The sequence below is a fragment of the Clarias gariepinus genome, chromosome 2 (assembly GCF_024256425.1).
Source record: "Clarias gariepinus isolate MV-2021 ecotype Netherlands chromosome 2, CGAR_prim_01v2, whole genome shotgun sequence".
NCBI classification, from domain to species: domain Eukaryota; kingdom Metazoa; phylum Chordata; class Actinopteri; order Siluriformes; family Clariidae; genus Clarias; species Clarias gariepinus.
The window spans coordinates 37,572,507-37,591,229 of record NC_071101.1 but is presented as its reverse complement, the minus strand read 5'-3'; the positions used below and the strand labels follow the sequence as shown (position 1 = coordinate 37,591,229).

Sequence of the window (18,723 nt, the reverse complement as noted above, 5' to 3'; positions counted from 1 at the left end):
TGCCACAGAGGCTTAAGACACAAAAAGTTTAAGGTTGTTGATCCGGCCTCCAAATTCTGGTTTGGGTAATGTTCACATCAAATAAAAAAAAAAAGAAAGAAAGAAAAAGAGACCTCGTTATTCTGATTTGGACACTCTTTTCGCTCATGAGAGAGGTCATGTTGGTCAGACTCTTTCAAGCTACGGAAAAATTTAAAAAAAAACGCTCTTTACAGCCTTAGTGGTCATAAAAGCATCCCACACTAAACCTTGAGGTGCATGGGCTACATCCATAGACAACCACATCGGGTTCCATGTCGGTTAACCAACGAAAGGAATCTATCATAGGATTATATAGGGCACAATCAATTTCATGCTGATCAAACAGTCCAGTGCTCCCTAATGCCCTGTGAAGGGGGTCAGAGTCATTCTGGAAGAGACCACTCCGGTCAGTATAAAGGGGGAAAATCTTTGCTCATGTCATTAGTCAGCATGTTTTGGGTTTGCCACTCGACAGATAATTTGTAATGTGAGCATGACACTTTAACACTTTATCTTCACACAACGAACAGATTTTTTTAAATTACACCGAGTGAGGTTTAAACCATTAAAAAAAATAAAAAGTAAAATAACGAAAGAGAAAGTATGTGTGTGGTAATGTATGAGCTCGATTGGCAGAAAATCCAAAAGATTAAAGGAAATTACTCATCTGAATTCTTTTAATCCAGGACTGCAAATGAATGGATATAACCATTTTTAGTAGGATATATCAATTAATAACAAATAATTATCACAGAAGCCATTTCTCACTATGTGTGTGTGAACAGTTTTATTGGAAAATTTTCAGAAACATATAACGTCACAGCAATATACAAATCCGGAAACATGCACCGACAGCTGTCTTGTGTTCACGTCGTACACTGATTAGGAATAATAACTGAAAACCGAAGAAAACAAACTGGTTTGAGGCTCGGCTCAGATCAGCTAGTGGCTGTGTGGTGGTTACAGTTCACACACTTCGCGTTGGAGAAGCGTCACTGAAGTGCTGCGTTCTGGGAAAGAAAGAATAGCTTGTGTTCTCAAAAGTAGTGCAAGTTATAAAACAGAAAAAGCCACCTGTCTCAAATGAGTTAAATTCAGTTAAAGAAAACCTAGAATTTAAACCAACAATGGTAAATAATGCTTGCATATGGAAAAGTTTTTGGTTCGTGTTTGTCAGGCATTTCTCATAATAACATCCTGAGCCTCATCGATATCAAACTTAGAAACCTAAAACAAGAGATACTTCTTTTTTAATCTTTATTTCAGAGAAGGAAAGATTATTTATTCAATTGGAGCACAAAGTACTCCAATTGAATAAATATAAGTGCTAAAAGGCATTATAGTGTGATCACATTATAAATCACATAAATCACATTATAGTGTGATTTTTCTTTTTAAATCTTCAGACTTATTGGTTTGCTCGGGACCAGACGCGGTTTGCAGCATGAACGGTTCATTTGCATGGATTCATTTCAGATGCAGTTGTATGGTTCATTCAGTTTGTTTTTTCGATCCCAAAGGAAGAGTTCAGGTCAGACGAGGCTTCTCCCCCAGACGTTTAGCAAAGAGCTCCAGTGTGGCCAGCTCAGGCATGTCTGACTTTGGAAGGGGTGTAGTTTTTATCCACAGATTCGTCCTGGAGGAACATATGCAGGCAGCGCTCGTTTTGGGCCAACGGATGACCAGCCACCCTGGGGATACGGGAGAGAAAGGATTTTTAGTATAAGAGTCGAGCAGATCTACAAAAACATATAATAAGAAATGAACTCACAAAGTCCACTGTGAAACGCAAAAAAAGTGAACAGAAATTCTAACTTGTGTTTCTTCGACAAAAAGACAAAGGGGAACAGTAAATTTTGTTTTCCAGAAACAAACACGGAATCACATCCTGATATTAGCCTGCAGTCACAGAGGACTAGTCACTTCCTGTAAAACCCCAAAGCATGATCAGTACAGGAGGCAGAAATAGGAGAAAGAAACAACTTGCCCCAGGAGTGAGCCTGAATTTTTTTTCTTTTCAGCCTGGAATGGATTTTGTTCAAATTCTACTGTTTTAACCATTCTTTCCCCCACATGATATCTGATTATCTATTAATTAAATAAACCAATATGATCTTTACAGGGAAGGGGGTGGAGGAAGAAAGAGACAAGAGAGAGGGAGAGGGGACAAGAGGGTGGAGGGGGAGAGAGATGTGAGAGGCAGAAAGATGGGAGTAAGGTGAGGAGATAGGAGAGAGACAAGAGAGACAGGAAGGAGAGAGGACATGGCCTGTGCACATGGCAATCTTCAACCTAATCAATATGGCTACAGATCATCCTGTAAAATATTTTAATTTTACAAGCAAATTCATGCAATACTATGGTTTATAGTATACCTATTTTCAAAACAGTAAAGTATAAATGAAAAACCAGGTACACCCTTCCTACAGTCCTTGATGAAATGCACAGGATCAGGTAAGCATTAGGAAGTGTGAGTGACTGTAAAAAAAGCAGAACTTTGGGCAGTTCGGTGCTCTGGAGCACTCGGGTGTGTGTCTACATCCTGCTGAGAATAAAAGACACCAGCCATGACCTCAAGAACGGATCTGAAAAGAGCTGTGGCTAAACGAATGCCCTCAAACATCAGCTAACTGAAGCGATGCTGTACAGAAAAGCTCATATACAGTGATATATGGTGTGAACTAAATAGAGTAACGTTGCGAGTTCTAACATTCGGTGTTAACTTCTTCCAACTTACAAAACTACACAGGTTGTTGTAGACAAGGTGGAAACGCATCTCGAATGTAGGTAATCACATAGCGAGTCTCCTGCGTGCACGCGCTGTGCGTCTCCACCACGCATGCAGTGTGCACCCCTAAGTGCTATTAACCATGAACAATGACATTTAATTCAGGTTTTTTTTTTTGTTAAGAAAGGCGGAGAAAAAGAAGAGAAAAAAAAAACCCTGTCTTAATTACTCGCGTATTGCTTCCGTCTCCAAACCTAATTTGCAGCGGCTCGGCTGGTATTAAAATTCAAACAGGTAGCGACGACACATTTGCACATGAAACAAAGATAACAGCAAAGTCTGCAATCACAGCAAATAATTACAATCGCACTGTAACTTTTATTGTCTCCAGCACCGGGGGAACGGCACCTCGGATCAAAAAATAAGCACGGGTGCACGCAACATCCTGCGGGGAAGAGGAACGCACGGCTGTAATTTCGCTCGCAATTATCATAAATTACACAGCGAAAATAAAACAAATGTAAAAAAGTAAAGCCGGGTGCACTCGCGGCCTCTCATCAGTTTCGATCCTTCGCTAGGTAATTATGAGGACGGGAAAAAAAATAATAAACGAGAGAAAAAGTAGAGATATCAGCTGACAGGAAAAGCTTGGGAGAAAATCCGATCCTCTGTTTAACTTCAACCTAAGAAACTTCAGATTAACTTCAGGAGAGGAAGAAGGTATTGTTACTGCTCATTCTTTTTACAAGCTTTTACAAGCATTCCGGCCCCGTTTCAGCGACCCGGCTACCGTGCTTCTTTGTCACTGATACAATGAGAGAGAAAAAGCAGAGAGCTCAGTTTCAGGATTTCAATAATAATAATTTAGAACTTTCGGACCAACAGGATTCATCTTGCAGCTGGCTAAATGACATGTTTCGCAACTTAGTACCAGGAATTTATTTATTGATTTTTTTTAAAGAAAAGTTTAGTTCTGAACTAAAAGACAGAGAGGGAGGCAACTCTAAAAACAACATTTCTTTCTGTAAGATTTCTGCCAATTGTAATTGAGATCTGGACAAAAAATTTTACTTCTCCTCAACCTTCTAGGAGAAAATAAATAAAAACACAATAATAATAATAATACAACAAACACGCACACACAGACACAATAAAACGAAACCTAATCCCTTACAGCGTTTGTAATTACCCACATCGCTCCTGGGTGAAATGTCCCTTGCAGACTTTAGAACAGAGGGTCATTAACCACTTGAACACCTGACACCTGTTGGTTTTCTGAAGACTTCTGACACCTACTTGTTGAGGAATTGCTCCAGGCCTTGCCGCCGCTCCTCGATGAACGAGTCGTCGAAAATGCCGTCGTCGCCACGGAACGGGAGCTGCCTGAACAGAGCTTTCCCTGGCAGTGGAGGAACGACCACCTAAAAAACGAAATGTTTGTGAGTTTGTGAATCGAAAACGCTACATGGACCTGTGCAATTATCTAATCGCAAAACAGGCTGTGATTTTAACATGTAATTATTTCAGTTAACGATTAATCCTTAAACGATTAATTGCCATTAAGATCGTACCTAATTGAGAATGGACTAGTTTGTTTTGCATAATACTTCTCTGTAGCTCCCATATTTATTAACTTATTCCTCACAGGAGAGCGCACTTTTCAACATTTAAAGGAGGAAGATATTGATTACTGTAGAAACAGCCAATCAGAGTTTAACCTGTCAGGCTGTACAAAGTTGAGCAAGCGGTGTTGCCAGATTGGATGGCTTTACTGGTAACTGCGATACTTTTTTAAATCGTTTTTGGCAAAAAGATAAAAAAAAAAGTTAAGAAAAGAAGTTATGTGCATAAATAGTTTAGATCTACAGTACGAGAGTAGTGATGTTAGTGTTTCATGGGTAACCGCAGGGAGAGATTTATACAGGTCACGAAGCAACTGCAATCCAATACACCACTAACTTTTTGTTTGTTTAATTTTTACCTGTTTGGGTTATGTCGATTCCTGACATAACCAATTTTTTTGGATTGTACAGCTTAAAAAAAATATGTGACTTGTATGAATCATAATTGATCTATTACTGGTAAATCAAAGCAACCAAGCATTTTGTGCAATATTTAGCAAAGACATTTAGTTTGTAAGCATTTTTTTTTATATTATTTTAAATATTCTGATACAATAAATGTGCCCAGGTTCAAAGCTGAAACGAATTTTGAATACGCCCAGGAGCTGTTAAAAACTTGATAGGATGATAGCAAGAAAAAAAGAGAGCCACTTTCGGTTTCCTTTTTTTGTAAGTACAGTTCCCACACACAGATCTGTGTCCTGCAAGTTGGCAACAAGTTATCTGATGAATTATCATCAGGGTATTGCTAAACATTACACTAGCTAAATGTTCACTAGGACATCTGCAGTTTTTTTTTTTTTGATGTTTAAATGCTTTACTGCGACTGAGAGTCTCATCACCGTATTGTGCTTGAAGCCTTCTGTGAATGTCAATCAGTTTTACATCTTCATTAACAAGAAATTTCAGCAAAATACCCAGTTATGATTTATGCAAAAGGGAATACAGGATTTCAGAAAGTAATGACCACTCTACAGTATCTGATATAATTTCATATAAAAGATCTCTGCATGTTGTAATATCAATGTTAGAACAGAGCATCCTGCATCGTATCTGTCACACCAGGTCTCGATTTTCTTATTCTACAAGAAGTGTTCCATTTCTTCTGGACCTCACCTTGCTCTCTCGCTCCAGTTCTCCTCTGAGCCACTCAAAGTCACTGTATCTCCTTCTCACGGACGACTCCTTCAGCTTAAAGATCGGAAGGTTAGTCTAAAAAAACAACAAAAAAAAAAACAGGCACATACAATTCTTATAAGTAATGCACAGAAACAAAAACAGGTGACTGACGGCAAAACTGATGTTTTTGGTGTATTCTTATCTGTCCTTTCTAAACCTAGTGGTATTCAAGCTAGAAAAGATGCTGCGAGGTGAAGAGAGAAAGGCATATACAAGCTCTAATCAATCAGTGCAAGAAATGAATATTACTGCAAAGAATGGGTGAACATCTCGATTGGGAAATGTCTTGAGCGTCCGCATTTAGGATGGAGGGATGAAGAGAGAAAGAAAATCTTATGTGAGGCCCTAATTGAGAACAGAAAGGGGAATCGTTTTCCTTATTATGCACTGGTCCTTCATCATCCCATCCTCGTCTGTCCATGGCTCTCTGAATGATATAATAAGTCAGTCCTCACCCTTGAGTGAGCCTCTTCAGCTTTGTTCACAATGAACAACATCGATGAAACACAGCCATCATGTTTTCCTCGAACCCTTCTCCGGCTTTTACCAGCCTCAGCCTATTTTTAATGTTCTTCCTTCTTTCTGCCGAATCGCGCCTGCCCATGCTGCGCTTTTTCTTTTTATCCCTGGCAAGTGACTCTCAAAGTCCTCAAGAAATCTTATTTAACCATTCAGTTGATTAATGTTTTATAATTAATAAATAAATATTAAACTAACATTTAAGACAAAAACCAACACCGTTTTCTATGCCTGAACATTTCGGTGCATTTTTAGAGCTTAAAGGTGAGATTTCATATACCAACAAACCTGGAAACCCTGATCACACAGGCTTCTTTAAAGGTTCCATATGTTGCTATTTCTTTAACAAGTTAACATACATCTCAGAGCTCCCCTAAAATGTGTGTTAATGACTTAGCTAAAATACCCCTCAGATAATGCTTTTTTTTTTTTCAATATCTCAAATTCCTCCTAGAAAATGCGCTTTTGCTGTGTTTGTATTAAATGAGATTCTGCTGAGTCACACCCTTTCAGAGAAGATCTAAACTGAGCAACAAACCAGCGAATGTGTATCTTCTTTTATGATACGATATCATGATACCTAAGTGTCGATTCCCTTTGTATTGCGATTTTGTAAGAATCATGTTTTTACAAATATTAAACATTTTAAATTGTTAGATGATGTTAAAATTATAAACAAACTCAGCAAAGTATCTGCTCCAACCATACCGGATTCCGTTTGTGTGCCACCATGAGAAGAGTTTTAAAGAAACTGTAGGTTTATAAAAAAACTGAAACATTTTAACTCCTCAAATCTCATAAAAATTAAGAATGAATTAATAAAAATCCATTTTGTGCTTAGTCTAGTGATACATAAAATTCCTCACGAAAGAATCGCAATACTTAATCGAATCATGCCCCATCCCATCTCTAATGTCTTTTTTTCCCCTTCTTTTTCCCACACAACCAGTGAAGAAAAAAAAATCATATCTGTGGTCGTATCTGTATTAGTATTCGATACAGATAACGACTTTGCATTCAGTTCCATCCATACTTAGCAAGACAGACGTGTCTTTCCAGGCTCCTCAGGGTCTGCCTGGCCTCGTCGCTGCCTTAATGATCTCAATCAAACCCGAGTTGAACCAAACAAAACAGCAAAACAAAGGAACAAAGGCCTTGATTAGTGCTAGAACTGTTACGCACAACGACCAGAGCCTGACGTCTAACGTTAACCGCTTGAGTGGAGTTTCTGTACAGCGTATGACTTATACGTTTACTCGTTATTTAAATAAATATATAAATACATATAGTACTATAAATACATGCAAGTCATAGGCACCATGTTATCGGAAGTACAAATTATATTATTTGTCACGTTACATATATTTCTCTGGTCTGCATCATTTTTTACAAAACCATTCACCATTTCTATTTTTATAAAATACCTTAAAAATGTATATTAATAATAATAAAAACCATTAAAACCATGATGGTAAAGAAAGCAACATATTACATGACAGAACAGTTTTCTGATGCAGGGCTTATGTTGGCTTCTCGGTTTTGCATGACAATGGAAAGGATCAAGTGTGACAAAGTTACCAGAAAAACTCTCCATACTCTCCAGCACGCTCAGTAAAACCTAACACCTGTTTTACTTATAAAACTGAACAAATCTGTTTCTAACACTACAGATTATTTTCAAGCAAATCACTTTGATACCAAATATTGACTGTATTTATTTTATTACTCTTCAGTGCTATTTATAGAAGTTTTTAAATGTAGAAATGCTTTTAAAAGCATTTTTGCTTATGGCATTTATTGTATGTTCTTAAGATTTTTACACAGTCCTTAAAAAACTAAAACTAATGTGAAGTGAAAGAGATGTTAGGTTTTACTGAGCGTTCTGGAGAACATAAAGTCCTCTGGTAACTTTGCCACACTCGCTCCTATCTATTTTCATGCAAAACCCACGAGCCCACTTTTTAAGTTTTTTTTTGTTGTTGTTGTTTGTTTCCACTTGAAATCTGGTCTGCCATGTAATATGTTGCTTTCTTTACAGTCACACAAATATTCTTCTGTAATGTTTTTTACTTATTTATTTATTTTTAAGGTATGTTTGGAAATAGTGAGTAGTTATGTACGTAGTTATGTACATAATAATATATACATGGTAAACATAAATTACAAAAATTGTGCTAAAGATAAGACTTTTGCATTGTACTTATATATAAAAGTAAAATAATTAACCAAAAGACGTTTTGCATTTGAAACCAAGTTAGCAAGTAGATAAAGAAGAAGGTTGGACGGTCTCTTTTTGTGTGTGTGTCTCCATGTGTGTGTAATTATGCGAGTATAAATATAAAAGACCCGTTGCATGCCAGGAAGCTGTGACATGTCTTAAAAAATAAATCAGACCAGGAGACCTACAGTAGCGCACACAAGCTCCCAGGTGATATTAAGACATCAAGAATTGAGAAGTAAATTATAATCAAGCATTTTCATAAATAATTCTGATGCTGATTAACAAAGAAATATGTAATGTTTTGTGACGATGGACTCGGTTTGCGAATGTTTCTGAACTTTGATGTTAAAATAATAAAAAAATAAAAATAAAAAAATAGAAAAAGTGGACCGACTATAATAAAAAAGTCAAATAAAATGTCCAAAGTGAAACTTAATCATTTAGCACAGGCAGAACTGAGAAAGAAATGTAAAAGGAGGAGATGATCCATTACACATCAACCCAAAATAGCTGATTGTGTGACAGACGGATTAAAAGCGCTTCTTCTTCTCCTTCTTTCAGTCACTCATCGGCGACGTTAAAAGCCTCCACATGGCTAACGCTGATCTGAAAAAAGGGGTAGTAGAGGGGTAGGTGGGTCTCCCTCCCTTTTTTTTCTTTTTTTAGATGCATGTGTGTGCTAAGGGGACAATGGTGTGTCCTCATTAGGAAGACAAGAGAGGGGAGCGGGAAAAAAAAAGAGAGAGAGAAGGCCAAAAAAAAAAAAACCACCCTGCGCTGAAAGGTCACCGCGCTCACTGTAAGGGTTCTGTAGCGGCTATGCATTAGCTTTTAGCAGGCCGCGTCGAGTCAAGTTTAAGAGCACGCATTTCAGCTCGCGGTCTCTTTTTTCAAAATAAAAGTAGCACAAAAATGGATGCACAATGCCATCTCATCGCATCATATCTCCAAAGAGATGAGGAGAGGGACAATAAGAGCACTCGCACTTGATGCTCACAACCCCCCGCCTCTCTGCGCGCTCAAAATCCAGTCTCCTCTCACACAGAGCTCTCACAAACATACACACACACCCCAGCTCTGGCAAAAAGCTGCTCGCTCGCTTTGTTCCCATAGCATCAACTCCCACTTTTGATACTGTCATCTCAAGTAGGATATGGTAGCCTTGATACAATATGGCCCCCATTACCATTAAAATAGTTGTCGGGGAGGATGCTGTAGACTTTGGATTACACTTGACTGGGACTGACAGCCTAGGCAAGCAAGCCATTTTTTATTAATGGCCAAGAGGACGGGAAAGAGAGAGAGGGGTTTGGAAATGGAGGAGAGAATGAAAGAGGGATGAAGAGGTGGAGGTGAAAGGAAGGGTGAGAGAAAGAAGGGTTCGGGGGTGGCTGATGATGGGGGTGTATTCTCCTGTCTGTAAACAAAGTCCTCTCCCATGCCTCCCCCCCACCCCTCCCTTTCTCTTCAGCAGAGCCAGGTCGAACGCCGGACTGTTTTTTTTTCTTTCTCTCTCTCCCTTAGTCTGTAAGTAAACATGTGAGCGGGAGAAAGAGATTAAAATATCCTCACGACAACATATTCTTCATCTTCTGGGTCACGCTTCAGAGTAAGTGCGCTCGAGTCTTATTAAAGATTTGAGGGTACGGTTATAATGGCAATAAGGGCGAAAGCTTGCAAACTGAAAGTTCACGAAGATGTTCACACAGATGTCAGATCTACAAGCTCCGACTGAAGAACTCGCTCTTAAACTGATCTTGCAGGGAATCGAGCGAACGTCGCTCTCTAAACACCAACAACCTTTTCTATCATTTAGATTTATCTCAAATCCAGGGACTAAAAAGATGTGTGGAGGGGGATGATAGGGGGTGTCGGAGTCCTCCAGTAGGGGGTAAGTTTGGAGAAGGGGGTTCAAATGGGCACCACTCATTCACTCCACGCCTCTCTCAATGAGCGGATTAAGAAGGCAGGGGCTCATGCACTTTCACACACGCATTCATGTTCACACGCCGCCACCACCATCATCATCATCATCATATCTGAGAAACATAAAACAGCCCCCCCCCCCCCCCCCCCCCGCAAAAAAATCAATTAACGCTGAAGTTGCTGTTAACTTCACCGATCACGCTCACTTTTTCATATACTTTAAAAAGAGTAAGGAAAAAGGGAAAAAAAAAACGTCAGCTCTGCTGTCGCTCTGAAACGGAGCGAGGGAGCGACGGATGAGCGGGGCACTCCCTCATGCAAAGCAGGGTCAGCGCAGGCTCCCTGGCACACAATAATGCTGATTACACGCATATGCTAATTATTACACGCTAATCAAGTACAGTAGCTTTAGATTCGGGCTAATGGCTGCCAACGTGTCGCACTGTAGGTAGAGGAAAGCTATAAATACTATAGGAAAGCCAGCCTGCCAGCCCGCCGTACATCCGTCGCCGAACACAAGCGCGTCTGTCAGAACTCATCAGCTACGGCGGAACGTCCTCGGATGAGAGAGTCGTCTCATTGTGCGATCGCTTTACATTCTAAAATACGGACCGCATCAAGAACGAAATTACTTCTTGTTCTTGCGCGGGCTTCGTTGGTACACGACAATACTTAATCAAAATTTCTAAGAAGCTACCCGTTTCCTCATCAAGTGGTTTCAGTAAACACCTCTCTCTCTGTCTTTCTCTAGAAAGACCGGTGACATCTGACCAGGTGAAACACTGAGCTATGTTAAGAAGTTATTTCTGTTTGCAGTTCGACGGAGGGCGTAAAAAATAAAACACAGAAAACTTCTGGATAATTTGCTTAACAATTAAAGCCGTGGCCTGTGGAGATATCCATTAACCTGGATTGTACCTTGACAGATTACACAAAAAATAAACTTTGGCACACGTTACCACAAATATATTTTTAATCAGAAACCCTTTATTATTATTAAATTTTTATGAAGGGTCAGTTATTCTAAAGCAGGAGAGCTTATATGAAAAAAAAGAAGAAAAAAAATCTTACCCCTAATAAAAATCAATTGTTGCTGGATTCAACAATTTTTCGATGCAGAATCAATTCACACTTTTTAAATGAGTTAAGTGAACGAGCAGAAACGTTTAAAGGTCTAAAATTAAAGAATTCTTATATATATATACACACACACACATACACACTACAGCATTTGCAGAGAATACAAATCTGGATCAAAATAAGTTGCTAATTTACTCGATACAACCCCGATACAACGTACACTGTGCTCCTCAGTATATAGAGCTACGAATATGCCAGGATGCCCCCGGGTCAGACCGATAAAGTAGGTGCCAGACAGAGGTTAATGCCGTACTCCTTTACTTAGTCACTCGACTTCTCATCGGCATGGTGGTCTACAGTAATGAGCAGTGCATTTTTATAGTGCAAACCTATTGGGTGACTAGTTCGTTTAAGTGATGTCCGAGAAAATTTAGAAATATGGTGTTTATGATTGTGCAGATTTGATGGACAACATTTAACATGAAATTTCCCCCACCTCGTATATCCTTGTCGATACGATCAGGAACATGGAGCATGTTGAACACGTTGAAGACACGAGACACGTTGAACTGTGTCTGGCAGAAAACGGAGATCACTTTCTACATGACATGTTATGCAATCGATTACACATCCTTCAAGGTATGCAGTGCATTTTTTTGGTTCAGATTGCTTCATCGTGACGAGTGTTATTACAGAATATTTGGGGCCTCTTTCGAGTAAATTACCATGTAGTTTCATAAGAGGCATACTGCTAATTTAATGAAGCAAATCTATTTACTCAATGCATTATTACTATTATATATAAAATTGCACTATAATATTTTTGCATATTTCATGAATTAATTGAATGTCCCGGGAGCACGTTCATAAGACTGACTTGCTCATAAGTCAGACAAAGTACGTCTTATACACCTTTGGCACAAATATAAATGTAAAGCATTAAAAAAATTTAAATAAAAACACAGGTTTGATGTTTTGATTCCCCAGTACACTGCGCCAGCGGGGTCGGCTGACCTGGTTTTAAGGGAGCTCGAGGAGACGTTGAGAGGCGGTCCTTTCGTAACTTGCATGTTTGTAAGTTGGGGACTTATTATAGTATTAGTTTTAGTATCAATAAATATTCAATATAATTTTTTTTTTTATGTGAAATTCTTGGTAGCAGCTCTGTAGTGTGTCCCGGAAGGTGGAATTGTATCTAGGGAAGTTTCCTTAACTCACATTTCCTGCACAGGGAGTAGGGGGCACACTTTCAAATGTAGAAAATACTGTGGAATAGAATGCAATCTCTCATTTTGTGATGTTAGTACTTCCTCTTCTTCATCTTTTGAGTTTATGTGTGGTTGGTGCATTACTGCCATCAACTGGACTGGAGTGTGAAGCAGAAGAAAGTTAAGAACTGTGGTGATAATGGTGCACTTCTCTAACTGAGAGCAGTTCTGAACTCTGAGAATTCACAGACTATATTGACAGCGCTCGCTGCTCGAAACTCAACAGAATTGTGCGTGGAAAAAAAATCCTGTGGGCGGGAGACTCTGCAGGCTGAAGGCTGAAACACCCCATTGATAAGAAGAATGACCTGATTATTGTGAGCTGTCAGGAAAGATAAAGCAACCCCAACGATCACTCCTTACAACTATGGTGAGCAGAAAAGTAACTCTGCATGCATGAAACATTAAACCCTGAGGTGGATGAGACATGACATAATGGAGACCAGAACAGATTCAATACTTTTCTGATTCAGTAACCTCAGTAGCACCAACTACCAAATGGCAATCTACAGTGCTAGATAACCTGTGCATGGGGTTACTCACGGTCACTCAGGGTTACCCATGCTGACAGATCTAGTTATCACACTAATGTATCCATTTGACATTCCACATTTTGTGGAATTCCACATGTTGTATAAAATACTAATATATATGGAGTGAGGTCAATAAGTATTTGATCACCCTGTAATTTTGCAAGTTCTCTTACTTAGAAATCATGGAGGGGTCTACATGGAGGGGTCTACAAACGATGGTCCCAGCTCTCTTCACGGCATTGACCAGCTCCTCCTGTGTAGTTCTGGGCTAATACTTCACCATTCTTAGCATCATTGATACCCCATGTATCTACTTAAACTTTGGCTGATTGTGGGGTGCACAGGTGTCTTTATGACAGCTAACAACCTCAAACAGGTGCTACAATTTAGAATCATGAGCAGAGTGTAGCTGGACTATTTAAAAGAAAAGTAACAGGCCTTTGAGGGTCATAAATCTGGCTGATAAGCAAGTGATCAAATACTTATTTGACACAGTAATTCACAAATTAATTGTTGAAAAAAATCATACAATGTGATTTCTGGATTTTTCTTTTTAGATTCTGTCACTCACAGTGGAAATGCACCTATGCTGAAAATTGTAGACCCCTCCATGATTTCTAAGTAAGAGAATTTAAAAAAATCATAGGGTGATCAAATATTTATTGACCTTACAGTATATATATATACACATTATATACTTTATGTTGTCTCTTTTGTATAGGACTTAGATCTGTCTTGTCTCAGCCAGTCAGTTAATTAGGTTTCTTAGTTAGCTAGTTAGAACCTTGGTCCTGGAGGAACGTTGTTTCGTTTCACTGTGTACTGAACTGTATATAATGGAAATGACATTAAAAGCCTACTTGACTTGACTATTAAAATATTACGAGATGCAAGTTTCCTTTTCACACCATCATTGAAAGAACCAATGCTATAGAACTATTTCAAATTCTTTTTCCTACTTGGTCTCAATTTATCACCAAACAATAGCGGCCGTGGTTCCCAGCGATCTAATCACTAACTTTCATAGTTCACTGGGACAAAATGACTAACATCTTGTAATAATTATTGCAATAATGCAAAAATGATTTTAGCGCAGTTAAAAGTTGGAAACAGAAGTATGTTGGGAAGACTGCAAGCTCTTAATCAAAAAAATTTGGGAAAAATGCTTGAATAAAAGGTTAAAAGAATAATGAATATATAATGCTTATTATATACTGGCAATATAATAGGAATTAATCAACTAACCAGAAAATAATTGACATGTGGATAACAATAAGGATTAGATTAATTGAATCAACAAAAAAATGAAAACTGACAGATTAATCAAAAAAACAAACATCTCTCCAGCTCCTTATTCATACATTTAAAGTTTCAGAGTTGCAATTTTTTACGGCATCACTTCATACTGTGCATGCGTACAGAAACAAAAAACAAGAAATAATAACATGATTTAAGGTTGTTGTTTTTTTAAGTGTCTGTTTATTAAAATAATTGACATGTGGTGGGAATCACCAGTCACCACCAGATATAATATCATGATGCCTAGGTACCCATTCGATTTATACTGCGATTCTGTCAGTATCACAATTGTATATATCCCATCTCAATATTAAGTGTTTTTCTAATTTTGTTAGAATTTTTAAGACTTTAAACCTTTAAACCAGCTTCACAACTCAACTGACGGTGAGTAATTGAATGTAGCCCTTCCCTAATAGCATTAGTTTTATGACTTAAAAAACAAGTGCAGCATTCAAAGAATACAAACTAACCTCAAATACAAGAGTTTAACATTTAACTTCAAATTCAAATAAACGACAACTACATAGTTATTTCTAAACAAACGTAGCAAATAATTCACTACCACTTGGGATGCCAATGTGAAAATAGTTTAAAGCGCCACCTGTAGGATTATAAAGAAACAGTGACATTTTACCGCCTCAAATGCTTTTAAAGGCTCACAAGTCAACACACATACTGCTTCTAACTCGTACGACTGTCGAGATTATTCTGTCCCCCTAGTGTTTTGAGACTGGTTTAAGTGTTTTTAATGAGTGGGTTTCAAGACTAATTTGCTCGTAGAGTTTGGAGTGAAAGGTTAATCAGGGGCTTTTACTTGTGTGTGTAAAAATGTACATGACTTTCACGTTTCTGTTGCACCACTCAGAAGACTTAGAGTGTCGATCGGTGGATACTTGAATTGATACACAAAGCAATCATGATTTGTAATTGCATCCCCCCGCCCCACCTCCTACTGTCTGTATGAAAAAACAGTAAATAATTAACTTTGAGAAATTAAATCAATTAACCACCATCTAACAGCTCTTTAAAACTATTTTTTATAGACGGGCTCGCTGGAGTTTCTAGTTGTTATGAGTCCTGTGAGAATATTGTATTTGAGACAAAGTTGCAACTTGTATTTGCCTGTCTCTATCAACAGCGATAGCTACATAAAATACCCCCACACCCTGTAATTTCAACTTGGAGAAATCTTCCAGTTCCTTCCATGTTTACAGCATGAGATCATACCAATGTGCCTGCTCACACTGAACAGTCCTCTTTCTCTACTTTTAAAGGGCATTACAGCAACAGGTTAAATCCAAAACACTAATCATACTAATCCCCAAAATAGGCCAACAATTGCTTAACTTTTGAGTTGTCTCTCAAATGGCCAATCAAATAAACCAATGTTATTATGATGATGTAAAATACACAAGACGACAGAAACATCAGCATGCCCTCGCTAGTCTGGGATTATTACCAAGCCTCTTTAAAAGATGTCAAATTTGCAATATGCAAAGCTTTTGGTTTAATGTTTGATTTAACACAAAATTTGTTGCCACTTAGGAGCAATGTAGTGTGAATAATTTGAGTATGAAAAGTTATCCACAAAGCTTAATCTTGTAGGATCCTACACCCACCTATCAACCACCTACAGTTAGTTTTATGACTACAGCAGAAGCGCCCAAAAAAGATCCAATCTTACTCTGCAGGGTAAAACCATCGCTACAAAACTATCAACAAAAAAAGAAATAAAGAGCGGTTCCCAGCACTGGACGCCCGGGTTTAACTTACTGCTCAATGTATGCAAGCTGCCAAAGAGCGACTATTCAGCACAGCAGCGTTTCAGTGTGTGTGAGAGCCCCTTGATGTTTGTTAAGAAATGGAAGATTTTTGTTCTCTGTTCAAGCTTTGGCTATACTCTTGGTTTCAGTTTGATTATAATCTACATAAATTAATAAGAGAATGGAATATGTGGCATATGTTGCCTTCCAGTAAATAAAAGTTTAAATGTATGATAATTTTTCAGTTATTAATTATATTTGTGCATTGCTGTTTAGAGTAGTTATTTCTTTACCAGTCACTTCCCGATACAGTATTATCACAATACCCAAGTTCCAATTCTATTAAAATTGTGATTCTGTAAGTATCACGATCTTATAAATATCCCGATTGCATATAACATTTCCCCAAATTTTGTAACAATTTTAAACCTTAAAAAAACGTTTCATGACTTATTAAATGTTGCCCATAATTCATAACATTTATTTTCTCCTTTAAAAACCAAAGGCAGCATTTTAACAAAACAAAATACAATACTTCAAATACAACAGTTTGAAAGCTAAATTTAACTAAGCAGCACGTTTTCTCTGCTATCCACCATAATTATTACTTTTAAACAAACGTATAATAAGTAAATAATTCGCTCCTACAACAATGTTGTTGGACTTTCGGCTGCCCCTGGCAAGAAACTGATAGCCACAGCGGACCACCTGATTTGCACATACAAACTTGGTACAGGTTTTACACATGATGCCCTTTCTGATGCAACCCTCCCATTTATCCGGGCTTGGGACCGGATGGCTGGGGTTTAGACATTGACTGGGAATCGAACCTACTACTGAGCCACCAGTGCCATAGTTCACTCCTACCACACCCTAAAGTAGACTAATGTAGGAATATAAAGAAACGGTGACGTTTTACCTCCTCAAACACCTCCAAAGTCTCAAAACTCAACTTGACAGGGAGCGCGCAAGTTGTGTGGCTGCAAAAACATGGACGGCTTCTAACGCATGCGATTTTCAACTAAACTCGCTGTCTTTTGAGGCTTGTCACGGCCAATCAAACTGTAAACCAGGCAATTCTGGTCACTGGCCTATTGACCAGTAAATCTTTATTTTAAATGTAAATTTGTTTTTAAATCCTTTTGGGAGTCAGTGCGGCAATACTGTGGGCTACGCTACTTGCCCAAAACATTACAAATGTTAGGGGGAATATATTGTAGAAGAATAGAAGCAGACACTTGTGTGTAACTGTAAAAATGTGTTTAAATCAGCTTGCCATGAGAGTCGCTGGGCATTTCACACACTTTTGTGGAGGTCGCCAATGTTGTTTCCATCTCCTTCACTTGTTAAAATTGCTGATGTGGGAAACTTTCTCATGTTACAATTAATTTCTTGTTTATATTATTCTGTTTATAATTGTAGAAAATCTTGTTTATTTAACGGTATGAATGTGATGTCACAAGATGTCATATATATATGTGACGTCATGCGGAAACTTTCTGAATATGCGTCAACTAACTGAATACTTTCCCCTGAATACAGAGACAGAGAGCGATAGCATGTCAACAATAAGGAAACTAACGCAGATACTTCCTCGTTTATGTTCTGATTTGCTTTAGAAATTCTAAATTGTGTTTATGGTTGTGTTATTTATTAAAAGTTATTTTCATAAATAAATGTGTTGTCATGACAGACCGTGGTTACAGAACTAAAAACACCCGGACAGAGATGACGGCACTAAGAGCAGCACTGAGCTAACATGCTAACCAGGTCGGTTGCGCACCTTCAGTCTGATCTCGTATGTAGTGAATCTGCCCCGTCCGACTCCCACCGTCTCCGGATTGCTCACGTCGATCTCTAGGAAGTTGCTCGGAGGTCCGTAGGCATCGCTAAGGTTCTGTGGCTTGGAGTAGAGCCTCCGTGTGTCCGCTATGGTATCCGCCATCATCTGTCTCCCCCTGCTAACACCTTCAGCCTGGCACTTCCGCTCAGCTGAGGCGCAGATGACGCCGGGACTCAGGCCGCATTACAAATCACTCCATCCTGCCTGCACAAGAACACTACGTAGAACTGGAACTCATAGGTATATCTAGTGCACTAGAGTTCCAACCTCAACATGTTTGCCATGAAACCTAAACACTGCCAGTTCCATTGATTTCTACAAAACAGAAAGTCATTTATCAAGAAAAAAAACAAGACACAGATATAATTCAAGACACAGTCCTTCCATAAATGTGTTTAAAATTATTTAGCATAATACAAACAACAACAATAATAAAACTTTTATTTATATAAGTTGTATTATTTTGAAAAAATAAACCTTTAAAAAAAACAAAAACATGGCGGCGCCCATAATAGCAAGGAGCAGTCTGAATTATTTTAAAGATAAATGTGTTTCTAAAGGCATTTGTGAGCTAGTAGCAGGTAAGCACAACTGTAATCAAAAAAATTATTTTTTTAAGTCTTTAAATTAGATACTGAACGTATATAAACTGTCAACCACATACTCTTATTGAGGAACATTTCCTGAAACCTCAGCCTGTGAGTAGGGATGTGAGAAATAA

At 38.3% G+C, this 18,723-nt stretch overlaps 2 protein-coding genes across 3 annotated transcripts in view; one reads left to right on the top strand and one right to left on the bottom strand.

Moving 5' to 3' along the window:
• Window positions 1–781: 781 nt before the first annotated feature.
• Window positions 782–18,143, bottom strand: snx3 (sorting nexin 3). The gene is made up of 4 exons (XM_053478451.1): window positions 17,943–18,143; window positions 5,488–5,583; window positions 4,046–4,170; window positions 782–1,712 (listed from the first exon to the last, which is right to left on the bottom strand). The coding sequence occupies exons 1-4, from the start codon at window positions 18,105–18,107 to the stop codon at window positions 1,607–1,609; spliced, it is 492 nt and encodes a 163-aa protein (XP_053334426.1). The 5' UTR covers window positions 18,108–18,143; the 3' UTR covers window positions 782–1,606.
• Window positions 18,131–18,723, top strand: part of afg1lb (AFG1 like ATPase b) — a 30,166-nt gene continuing 29,573 nt past the window's right edge. Inside the window, exon 1 of one of the 2 annotated variants that reach the window (XM_053478439.1) lies at window positions 18,131–18,242. Coding sequence is in view for 1 of the 2 variants with exons in the window: in XM_053478430.1 (XP_053334405.1) it covers window positions 18,499–18,583 (85 nt within the window). In the remaining variant the exon portion in view is untranslated. Of the gene's footprint in view, window positions 18,243–18,498; window positions 18,584–18,723 lie in introns of those variants that run through there. The other variant, XM_053478430.1, reaches the window with a different exon arrangement.